This window comes from Rattus rattus, chromosome 18 (genome assembly GCF_011064425.1).
Source record: "Rattus rattus isolate New Zealand chromosome 18, Rrattus_CSIRO_v1, whole genome shotgun sequence".
Taxonomy (NCBI): domain Eukaryota; kingdom Metazoa; phylum Chordata; class Mammalia; order Rodentia; family Muridae; genus Rattus; species Rattus rattus.
The window spans coordinates 2,767,579-2,779,618 of NC_046171.1; the positions used below are offsets into that span (position 1 = coordinate 2,767,579).

The 12,040-nt window shown below is 52.8% G+C and overlaps 1 protein-coding gene across 1 annotated transcript in view; it reads right to left on the reverse strand.

The window, feature by feature from the left end:
- Nucleotides 1-1,443: 1,443 nt before the first annotated feature.
- Abcg1 (ATP binding cassette subfamily G member 1) overlaps nt 1,444-12,040 on the reverse strand; it is a 55,626-nt gene continuing 45,029 nt past the window's right edge. The window contains exons 7-15 of the mRNA XM_032888507.1: nt 11,077-11,200; nt 10,591-10,705; nt 8,831-8,979; nt 8,589-8,690; nt 7,641-7,809; nt 6,182-6,282; nt 5,825-5,983; nt 4,158-4,276; nt 1,444-3,132 (exon numbers count right to left, since the gene is read on the reverse strand). Of these exons, the coding sequence (XP_032744398.1) occupies nt 2,904-3,132; nt 4,158-4,276; nt 5,825-5,983; nt 6,182-6,282; nt 7,641-7,809; nt 8,589-8,690; nt 8,831-8,979; nt 10,591-10,705; nt 11,077-11,200 (1,267 nt within the window). The 3' untranslated portion in view covers nt 1,444-2,903. The remainder of the gene's footprint in view (nt 3,133-4,157; nt 4,277-5,824; nt 5,984-6,181; nt 6,283-7,640; nt 7,810-8,588; nt 8,691-8,830; nt 8,980-10,590; nt 10,706-11,076; nt 11,201-12,040) is intronic.

A 12,040-nucleotide genomic window follows, 5' to 3' on the forward strand; every position in this document is an offset into this window, starting at 1 on the left:
CCCACTGGGGTAAGCCCTGAAGGAAGGTCCCTTTCCTTGCCTCAGGGACTGGAACAGTAGGGGGAAATCAGATCAATGAAGGTTTGATGGATGAATACAGGATAGAGAAGCCAGAGGGGACTGCACTGTGCCCAGACACTCCCAAGGGCAGGTGTTCACTCCTGTCTGTTTTTCTGTGGTCAGGGGCACAATCCCATGTTTTCTGTTTTACAGATGTTGTCTGCCCCTGGCCTTGGGTTGACAAAAATGACCTTTCTCCAGATTTCTAAGCTTGATGTTCCGTATTCCTGGGGGTGCCTCTCCCCACCTCCAGGTAAGGGAGAGTCTTGCACCTACTGTGTGCAGTGTGCATTGACTCATCCCCCTCCCTAGAAGTAACACCAGAGAGTTTAACTCTCTGGATAAAGGGTAGAAGAGAGGCAGGAGAGGCTGGGGGTAAGGTGGGGGCGGCAGACAAAGAAAGGGGCTAGACAGAGGCTAGCAGCCTCACCCTTGCAGCCAGCCTTTTCTGAGCCTCAACCTGGCAGGGCCCCACAGGCCACTCACTGAAGAGGTCCCTGTAAACTCTGTCTTTGGGGACTTCTGTTTTATTAGCTAACAGGAGGAGGTGGTGTAGCCTTTAACCCAATTCCTTCCTTTCAACCGAAGGAACTCAAGTAGAGACGAAAGGAAGTCCCAGGGAACCCAACTGCAAGGGAGGGAAGTCTGACTTTCATGTCAGTGTCAGCAGAGTACACACTTCCGGTATCTCCTACCATGACTGAGACGAACGGGAAGAGGATGGGTGGTCCCTTACCATAGGAGGAAAAGGGAATGGCCTAGAAATCAAGACAGCATCTCTGGGATCCAGGCTATGTATGGGCATAAGCAGAGCCAAGAACCATGGCCCTGTGGACACTGGATGCAGAGTCCCCTAGTATGGCTGTCAGCCTTCCTCAAGTCTACAGAACAAGTGAGCAACACTGTTCTGCTGGCTGACTTCTGACCCCTCCCCTGTTCTGGTCAACATCCTTTACCAACTGCCCGGGTTACCCTGTCCCCAGGAGCCAGCCAGCTCTTGTATCCTGAGCTCAGACTCTGCCCTGTGGAAGGACCCTATGGCGCCCTCTGTTACTTAGGAGCAGTGACAAGCTGTTCTCAGTGTCGAGGAGAAACCTGGACAGGAAAGAATTCCTCCAGAGTTTGAGGAGTCATTCCGGATTTGAAACATGGACCACCCGGCCTGTGATTGACAGCACAGCAGTTTCTGAGGAGAAATGCAGCCCTGCCATACCAACCCATACATGGAGACCTGGATGGAATGGGTTCCTTGGCACCAACCTCACCAAGTGCCGGACTGAGATCTGCCCACCCAACACCCGTTCCTTTCAGCTGTCAGCAGCTATTTCCTCTCTGGACGCCATGCCTGATAGCTTGAAATTAAATGAAGACCTTTTTTCAAATTTTTTTTTTTTTAATGAAGACTTTTTATAAAGGCGAATCGTGTCCCTGGTTAAAAGCTGAGTCTAGAAGGCAAGGCCATGTTTGTATAGAACAAGCAAACTGAAGATTACATCGTAATACGCATTTTCAATCGTGTTCTCTATAAAAAAAGACCTAGGAGTGTAAAAAATAAAAAGAATCTCTAAATAGTTCCAAAGCACGTTCCATGCGGTAAGGAAAATTCGGACCCTTATCACTCTCTACAGATAAGATACGAAAGCGTCAAGGCCACAGCCGAGGAATCTCAGGACCCGTCGAAACAAGATCCAGTGCAATTACTTACAGGTGGGGAAACTGAGGCTCACAGGGGTTAAACTGACCTGCCCACAAAAATAGAGACTTTTGTAGGAGACTGATCCTAGGGTGGTGGTACTCTGGCAGAGACGAGCGTTTTCTTAATGGGGACATTCATGGCACCTCCCCTTCCACTCAGCCGGCCAGCCCGTCCTTGACAACCCATTGCCCCCCCCAACCCAAGTTTGAGGGATGCACCCCATGTGTCCCCAGGCCGGCTTCCCAGGCTCTGTGGAGGTAGTTAATGTGATTTATGAAGAAAGGGGAAAATGGTCTTTTAAAAATCGACAGGGTGGATAGAGGATTTCTTGGGCAAAATAAAAGTAGCCGGAAAACCAGGAAGAGTTTTTAAACCCATCTAGTTTGCTTAAGATAAGAAGCACATGAGAAAGTAAGTCTGGAAGGAGCCTGCCAACTTCCCCCCAGCACTGTCTGCATTGTGTTGCATTGCATTGAGTCCCTGCTGGCCCAGCGCAGCTGGTGTGGTGTCTCCCTCACCTGGAGCCTGCGTTTGACCTTCTTCTCCGGTTTTGCCTGTGAGCGCCCCCACTCGGTGACGATGTTGGACTCTTCCGTTTCTAAGCAAAACACATCTTTTACCCTGCATAAGTCCTCAAGAAGTGCTAAAAAGATACAATCTCTCGAAGTGAATGAAATTTATCGGCTTTGGCTCGGAAAGTGACTTCATCAGAAATGAGAGGAACTTTAGAAGGCTGAGACCTTAAGAGAAGACAGTCGTCAGGCGGAGTCCCCAAGACATCCACCTCTCTGGGGACCAACTCGGCCAACGCTCCTCATCCAGGGCCAGTGTGTCCTAGACTCCCGGAGGAGTCTACTGAGGAAGCTCCTGTCCCCAGCTGGAGCAGAGGATGACATTCTGTGCCAGTTGTGTTTTGAGTCCCACATGTCAAAAAAACCCCAACCGCCCTACATCTTCCTAGTTAGAAAAGGAAATGAACAGTTCCAACCCGGCGGGCAGAGGCGCTCAACACTGGTCATCATCGACCTGCGTGGTCTCCAGGTTGGGTTGGGAGAGTCTGTGTCACCAGGAGCAGGTGCACTGCTACTTCCCAGCAGTGTCCTTGGTCACAATGTCTGCTTTGCCTCACTGCCAGTGTGGAGGTGTTTTACCTCTCAGCCCGGATTTTGTATCTCAGGACAAAATAGGCGATGAGCCGCAGGGAGATGAAGAAGATGCCCAGGACGATGAAATCCAGGTATAGCTTCGCATTCTCCACATCTAGCTCCCGCAGGATGGCCTCTGACTTCTGGAAGTGGCATGTCTCCGCAATGTCGCAGTGCAGGTCCTCTCGGTCCAAGCCATAGATGGACAGGATGACCCCCTCGAAGCCGTATCTAGGGAGAGGAGCACCAAGTGTGAAGGGAGTCCTGGCTGAAGGTCCTCACTAGGCTGGCTTTCCACTCTCAGTGGGCCCCATCCCCTGATTTTACGGCAGCTTCCTAAGTCAGCCATGGATCAGCATCCTACCTCTGTTCCTACCCTGTTTCTTCCAAGGTCACCAGAGAAAGTGCTCAATGGAATGAACCTTACTAAAGGCACTGGGGCGATAAACAAACAAACAAACAAACATACATATTTGGCTTCCTTCTGAGCCTGTACACCTTTCCACTGTTTGGTCCTGTTATGGGTTAGATCCTGGCAAGAACACTGGAGCATTTAAATAAAGCCTCTTTGGACCAGCCTTGTTTTGCAGAACAAAAGCAAGGATCTTGAGATGAAAGGCGCTGGTGTTCAGTTTCCTATTGGCAAGCACACAGGCAGCTGAAACTCTGTACAACGGCTTTGTGTCTGTCCTGTTCTCCCAAACAATGTAGTGGGGTCTAAGCTGACACTCTAGGAAACAAACACTTGTCCCCAGCGTGGACCTTTGTGACGAGGGGAAAGAGCTGCAGTTGAGGGCAGGGTGGGGGGACATGGGGAGGTGTTGAGGAAACAAGCCGAGTACTAGGGCGGCCATTGACTGCCCAGGGAATGCCCAGTGTGCAGAGTCACTCAGCAGAGGGGTAGAAACCTGGACCCAAGTTGCCAGAAAAATTCTTGTTAGAAGGTATTGGAGTGTTTCAGAGGGGGCAAGCTGTGCCCTGGGTGCTTTGTTCAGGTTTTATAACCGAGATTTCATTGTGGCACTTTTCCCATAAATTACAGACACTCCCCTTGGGAACACCCGGAACACGAGGGCATGCCATGACATCTTCAGGGTATGAGACTATATGTGCTTATGTGCACTGGAGAGGCACAAAACTAAGGGAAACAGGAAGGAAGATCCTTGGAGTCTGGATTCGGATTTATCCTCCGTTACTGCTCAGTTCTCGGACTGCCCCCTCCACCCCACACCCCTGCCGCCATCACCCACGGGTACCTGACGTAGGAGATGTAGGACATCCACTGCAGGTAGGTTGGGATGGTGTCAAAGCTGACAAAGAACCCGGAGAAGAGCAAGACAGGGATGGCTGTCACGGGACCCACAAACGTCGCAACCTGGAGTGAGACGGAACAAGACATGAACAGGGCTCACTGGAGTCGGGGAGGGTTATCCCACCCACTCAAGTGACCCAGAGGGTGTCTCAGTGGCTGGAAAGAAAGTGTGTCAAAGGGCCAGAGTCTTCCTGGGCTGGCAGAGACCAGGAGGGTGGCCAAGAATGTTCCCTGGCAGGACCAAAAGTTAATCTCCTAAAGAGACGTCCTCAGACCCCAGCTGAGGAAGGGAGCTGAACGAAATAAACAGCATTTCCTGAGGATGGAGGTCAATATTTTCTTGGAATGGTCTCTGAGGAGTCTTAGTGAGCAGTTTATAGCTGTCCTTGGAGATGACAATTGGGTAAGGCCACCTCTCTGGGGGGTCCTACCTAGAGATAAAGATGCTGTCATCAATCTGCTGTGACACCAAATGCCAGGGACAGGTTTCAAAGACCTCATGGGTAGCCATTAAGTGGGTCCCTCCTCTAGGATCCTGTTGTCCCCTGAGATCTGAGGGCAACACCCAGCAGGCTGGCGAGCAGCAGCTCCCACTGGCTAGGCTCCGTGGGAGAGACTCTAAGGTGTGGCTGTGCAGTGCGTGGTGTGTGTTGTCTGTGTGTTGTTCATAAATGAGCTAAAGGGCATCCAGCACCCTTTGGGGTCCAAAGCTCTGGGGAGGGGAGGGTCTGACAAGCAGAGATGGTGAGGGGATATAAAGCCATTTACAGAAACACAGTTCTGATATCTTCATGGGACTGGCAGGGGGCATAGGCTAAACTGAGGTGAGAGGTCAACACGGTGGTGACAGGCACTCTTCCACAGGCCTGATTTGAGGCTGGGATGTGGGGTGTTGTCTTTGGCCCTAGCAGCAATGCTATGAGACAGTTACCATGGATGCGTCTTCCTCGGAGTGGGGATCCTGGACCCTGGATGCTAGGAAGACACTGTTGGGGATACCAGAAATGAACTAGGAAGAATGTGGCATCCGGGAGCCCTTGGAAGATGGCATGGGACCGCAAGAGCTTCCGATAGCTTTGGTTTGTAAGGGCAGGGGAGGCAACTGGGGGTTGGAGATGAAGCCAGGCTCGAGGACATAGAGAAGAGCTACGTGAGGCTCTGAGAGAGGTCAAGAGTGGGTGGGTATCCACTACTGGTGTGCCAAAGGGTGGCCAAGTGGGCCCACTGAGGCAAGACTAGAGGTGTGGAGAGCTTGGCCTCTATGCCAGTTGTGTGATACCAATCAGTCAAGGCACCTCTGGTCTTAAGTCTTCCCTACCTTGTAAAATGGGGTCTCGAGGTGGGCATGGCATGACATGAGCTGACATTAAGGACTCATGTCTGGGCAAGTGCAGTGGGTAGGCACAGCCACTCTGCAAGTCCCTACTGTAAGGAGACCATTCTGATCATTGAAGGCAATGCTCATTCATTCCTATGAGAACAGCCTAGTAAAGACCCCTAGAAGTTAACAACAGAATTAAGGGTCCAGAGGATCACTGAGCCCCACAAGACCACGTTAGACCAAGGAGACAGAGAGAAGCCCAGCGCTGATCAGCATTTCCTTGGCTATACCTGCAGGGATGTGGACGCAGCTCCAATGAGTAGGCCTAAGGACTGGGCCACCAACGAAGTCATGGTGCCCAGAGCAGCGAACAGCACAAAACGCACAGCGTCCGACGGCTGTGATGTCATCCAGTACACGATGCTGCAGTAGGCCACGGGGAACATGATCTGCAAGTACACAGTCTGTGTCCCTGGGGGCTCTGCTTGTCACACACCCCTGGGGGCCCTTTCTGTTGCACACCCCACAGATCCCACCGAATCCTGCATCACTTCTCAGCAGAGCACTTGTGGAAACGGGCCCCACCCAGCTCTGCGGGGTGTGGAGAATGTCTGCTCCCCCTTGCCACTCCCTGGTGGCTCGCATACCTGAAAGGGGACATCAGCCATGGTCTTGGCCAGGTAGTAGGCCTTCAGGCTGTACCAGTAGTTCAGGTGCTCTCGGAGGAAGACACTCATCTCGAGGGGAACTATGACAAGAAGGTGACAGAGACTGGTTGGGTGGGCACAGTCAGGGATTCAGATATGCACATGGATGACCTTGGGTTGAGCCCTGGAGGTTCTGACCTATGTCACAGTGTGGGCCCCCAACACTCCAGACTTTAAACAAAAGAGGAAGCCTAGATTCACTGGTCTAAAAACAAAATGAAACAACAAAACAAAACAAAACAAAACAAAAAAACACCAGCTGTTTCTCTAATCTCAAGAGTTACATCTTTAATCCTACTTGGGAGGCAAAGGCAGGCAGATCTTTGATTTCAAGGCCAGCCTGGTCTACAGAGCAAATTCCAGGACAGCTAGGGCTACACAGAGATACCCTGTCCTGGAAAATCTGAAAAGATACACCCCATGATGGTTTGAATAAGAAATGTCCCCTGGCAGGTTCATGTATGTCAACACTTGGTCCCCAGTTGCTTGCGCTGTTTGGGGGAAGTTATGGAGGCAGAGCCTTGCTGGAGGAAGTGCATCCCGTGAAGGGGGCGGGGCTTTGAGGATTGACAGCCTTGACCCGTTTCCTGTTTTCACTCTCTGCTTTACTGTGTGCGGCCTGCTTCCTGCTCCTGCGGTCATGGTGAGCCTTCCCCACCATTACAGATGCTGGTTCTGGGACCGTATGCCCGTTAAACGCTTTCTTCCCTAAGCTGCTGCCGTCTGTGATATTTTATTATAGCAGCAAAAAGGAAACCAATCCAAGCGAAGACTCAGAGTGGACCAAGTCCCTGAGGATACCAAGCGTCTCCTTATGGTGGCTAGTGGGACAATTCTGGCCAGCCCTGTCTCTGATGGGCTTATCAGCTCTCAAATCCCAAGTGGCCAGAGTTGGCCATCTAGGCTACCTGAAGAGCTGAACTCCACTGGACAGGGGGGCACAGGCAAATTGAGCGTCTCTTTAGCAGATTTTGGGGAAATTGCCTTGCCTTTCCTTGAGATTTGATCATCTGTACTAAAGACAGTGTGTGTGTGTGTGTGTGTGTGTGTGTGTGTGTGTGTGTGTATAACACATATATGCAGATACCCATAGACCAGAGGCACTAGATCACCTAGGACTGAAGTTACATGCGGCTGTGAACCATTCAACATGGATGCTAGAAACCAAACCCAGGTCCTCCAAAAGGGCAATATGCTCTTTTAACCACTGGGCCGTCTCCCCAGCCACTACACTATAGTTTCTTATCCAGTAGTAACACAACACAACCTGTTTTGTCAACATATACAGACTGAATCTGAAGCATCCAGACACTGTGTGCCTGTAACATGAGTGGTCAAGGCAAGGCCTCAGCCCCCAGGCGTGGGGAGGGGTCCCGGCTGGAAGGGAGGGGACACTCACAGGTCAGAACGGTGGGCATGAGGGCGGCGAACATGAGGAACAGCATGGAGAAGAACAGGAAGCCGGAGTTGCTCAGGACCTTCTTGGCTTCGTTCCCAATCCCAAGGTACAGGAGGCCAATGAGGAGACCGATCCCGATGTGTGAGGTGATTCGAAGGTGTGTCAGGACCTGAGGGCAGGCACAGCTTTTACCCGGTGCACAGGAGAGAGAGGGCAGGCCCAAGGCCAGCGAAAGCATCGGACTCTGACTCCCATGACAGCAGATCACGTGAGACACCTTCCCTTTCCTCCAGGGAAACAATCAGAGTCCTTATCAGGGACATTCATGCACGCACACGCACACCCATGATGCACATGCGCGCACACGCGTGCACGCTCACGCTCCGAGCTCATGCACTACAGAAACAGAAATTACTGTGCTTCTTTGCTTCTGTTCAAATCTGGCAAACAAGGCCAATCTTCCTGCAGAGGAGACTAAACAATGTTGGGGATGGGTCTACCGGAGAGCCTCCCTAGCTGTGGCTTGCGTTGCTATGAGCGTGATCCCATATGCTAAGTTACAGGTCTTCCAGCTCAGGGAAGCCCGAGGCCATACTAGACTTCAGGCTCCCCCCGCAGGCTACCTGGTGCCCACTGGACCAAGGTGTTATCAACCCTCCACCATCTCCTGCCTCCCTCTCTGCATGATCCCAGTCCGTTTTCCGTAGGCCCGTGCAGGATCGATCCAGTTTGGGGTTTGGAGTGAGAAGAGAGATGGGGCCGAGCCCACCTCGCGACCCACACAGCGCATACATGACACCAGCAAGACACACAGTGGGACTTGTGAACACAGATGTCTTGGGGCCCTTTTGTCGCTGCAGCGCAACAGTGAGAGCTGACTGATGCAGACTGAGAGACGGCAACCTGAAAGTGTGCTTGGAGGAGGGGGAGAGGGATGAGTCCCCTTACCGAGTCCCGCATGATGCTAAGGAAGGTCCTCTTGAAGAGGATGCAGAACTGGGTAAGGCAGCTGGCCGAGAAGCTGTGGCAACCTTCCATGGAGGCCGAGTCCTGAGGAAGCACAGGGAAGGTGGTGAGCTAGCCGCTTGCTTGCCACGCCTTCCGTGCAAGGAAGCACCCTTAGGTAGCAGGGACATGAGGCACATGAGCTCCCCACGGGACCTCCCCAGGCCTCTCCAAACCTTCTTTACCTCTTCAGCAGGCCGGTGCCAGAGGAACGGGTTCACGTCTCCGTCGCCCCCGAGATCTCTCTTATAGTCAGAGTCACACATGCCCTCCCGCACGGCCCTCACCAGGCGGCTGTTCTGATCACCGTACTCCCCTGATGCCACTTCCATGACTGCGGGGAGACACAGAAGGTGAAGTGAGGCAGGGGCTTCTGGGAAGAATCACCAGGGTGCTGATGGGAACTGAAGGTCTCTGTCGCTTTGTAATAGCACAGCCCGAAAGGCAAGGAGAAAGCACTGTAAATGAGTGACGGTGCTGGCTGGCAGCCACGGCAGCCAGTTGCCGACTGATGTCCGCTCACAGCTCCCCAGTAAACCATTCGCGGTGTTGGGAGGCCAGAAATGCAAACCCACAAGTGTGCACGCGTCTATGCCATGAGCACCTATCTGTATATAGCATACATGACCGAATGCCTGCTCTGGACCAGCATGGGCTGGAGTGTGAAATCGGCAGGAGGAAGCAGGGTTCCTTATTTAAGTGCTGAGTATATAAAATGGTCCACAGTGGAGGGCTGCTCACAGCACCCAGGGTCCACTACTCTGAGGCTGGGGACCATGGCCCACACCCCTCACCTCCCAGCAAGCAGCTCTCCTGGCTTTCCTCACTCACTTCCTCTGCCCTTCCTGGACCCTGTCCAAGTTCCCTCCACCTAGACTTCTGTGCCTGCTGACTGTCCCCTGATGCTGATGACACTTTACTGCCATCTAGACACCTCTATATCCTGTTCCTTCCTTTAGCGCCTCCCTGAGTAGCACAGCGCTCATCTGAGTACCATGCTGCTGATGTCCAGAGACCCCCTCCTCCCTGGCACTCCCTGGCAAACTGGTGACCACTTTTCTAAGTGTGCATCAAGAGGAAGTCAGGATGCATCTGGACCAGCATCATGCACAGAGCTGAGAAGCTCCCCAGCCCTGACCAGTTCATCTCTAAACTCCTTGGCCATCCACATCACTCTTAAGTGCCACAGTCCTCTCTTTCCTCCAGAGGACCATCAGGGGAGAGAAACCCTTGGGAAGGGTCATGCTCACCTCAACAGATACCTGCCATCTTCCCATGGGTCCATGTCCCTTCCCCCACCCCTCCCCCAACTCTCTGGGATTCCATCCCCCACCCTGCCCCGCTCCCCTCAGTGGTACCCATCACCATTGCTCTCTCCTCTTGTGAAAGGGAATAAGCCAACTGCCAACAAGACCATTCCCTTGGCTTTTAAATATGCCCAGTTCTTCCCTTTAAGGGGAACTTTCCCTCACCTGCCTCCTCCCCTCCCTACTCTGTGGCAATCTGCTTCTTGTGAGTGAGGAGTGTTTTACCAGGGCCAAGGGCCCCAGGACACACTTTGGAAACCCTAGGAGCTGTGTGGCCAGATGTCTGAGAGAAATACAGCCATGGGAGGGAAGCCATAAATGAGGGATGCCCAGCTGGGACCTCTGGGCTGCGCTGAGTAGCAAGGTGCTTATAGGGAAGCAGTCATGGATGTAGGGTTGGTCCTAAGTTTAGTGACCAGCATCCACCTAGAAGGGTGAGGCCATGCAAAGACGGCAGAACTTGGTCATCAGACAGGTTTCTCCTGGAAGAGAGGGAGTTCTCACAGGAACAGCCACGGGACGGCTCTGCCTCATGGTTAAGACATGGCAGTAACTCTTGACTCACACATCAGGTCAAAGCGGGACACACGAGCCTAGGGGAGATCCCCTTTCCTTCCAGCTGGGCAGGCTCTACTCACCAAAGTCTGCAGGGTTGTGGTAGGTAGGGCAGTTCAGACCCAGATCCCTCAGGTATGGCACGAGATTCGAGACCTTTCCCCGGTAGACACATTGTCCTTGACTTAGGACATAAAGCTGAGAGAAAGCAAGAGAGGAAGGCATCAACACAGACTTCACCTCTGTAGACCAATGGTGGCTCTCATTCAAGCATTTGGCCAGTGAGTCATTCATTCATTCATTCATTTACTCACTCACTCACTCACTCACTCACTCATTCAGCCAGCCAGCCAGCCCATGGATCAGCCAATTTGTCAGTCAGTCAGTCAACCAATCAGTCATTAATCAGTCAACCAGCTAGTTAACCAACCAATCAATCACCCTGAAAACCAGTGAAAACCAGGGTCTTTTTTCAGGCTATCTCTTCCCTGTCAGGGACCTTAGGATACAGTCTGGGGTAAGATTCTGGGGTAGGTCAAGAACCTAGACAGGGGAGGGGGGCCACGTACCTGGTCAAAGAGCTCGAAGAGCTTGGCACTGGGTTGGTGGATGGTGCAGACGATGGAGCGGCCGCCCTGGGCCAGCCCTTTCATCAGGGACACCACTTGGAAGCAAGAGGCACTGTCCAGGCCACTGCAAGTCAAAGACACCACGAGATGCTGAGAGTGTGAGGGGCAAACCCAGTGCCCCAGGTCTTGGGGGGGACTGAGCAGTCACTGCTGAAGGACCTGTAGCTGCCCCCCCGCCCCCCCAAGGCTGGGCTCCTCTCAGCCCCTGTAACTGTTCAAGGGTGACCCTTCCATGGGAGCTGTGTGTGCTGTTATTTACTACAAGAATACAGGAGCCCAGAACATTCCCAAAAGGCCGGGGCTGTGGAATGGGGGAGGGGAATCCCCACCTGCCCTGGTGAGAGACATCAGAACTGTCTGGGAAAATAGCGGCCCTCCAAAGTAAACAGTGAGGCCTGGTAGTCAGAAGTCACAATGCCAGATCCTTCTGCCCACTTGGGCTGTTAGGGAGGGGGAGGGGTGCTCTTGCTGTTTTACTGACTGTATAGATGCCTTGGCTAGTATCTGGCACCCCTGGGTAAGTACTCTCCTCCCTTGCTTGAACACTCCCAAGCCTGTCTTGCTTCTACTATGTAGCTCCCAACAAGGGAAAGGAGTCCCAGTGGGCACTCCAGAGCACCGGCTTCCCCCCCCCCGCCCCCTCCAGGGCAGTGAGCCTGTGAGAGGCAATTTGAAGGGTTCTTGAAGTTGTTTTTTGGGCCCACTATCAGCCAGGCATGTGGACAGGCTGAGGTAGATGTGAGCCTCCCTGGGATGCTAGGGATGGTTCTCAAGTTCAGTGAGCATCCATGAGATGAGAACCCAGCAGGAAGGAAATGGAAAAGTCTAAATGAAGTCAGTCAGGAGCAGCCCTGTGCGGCCATGCTCCTGGGAATGCCTGAATACAACAGGGTTGGCAGAAAGG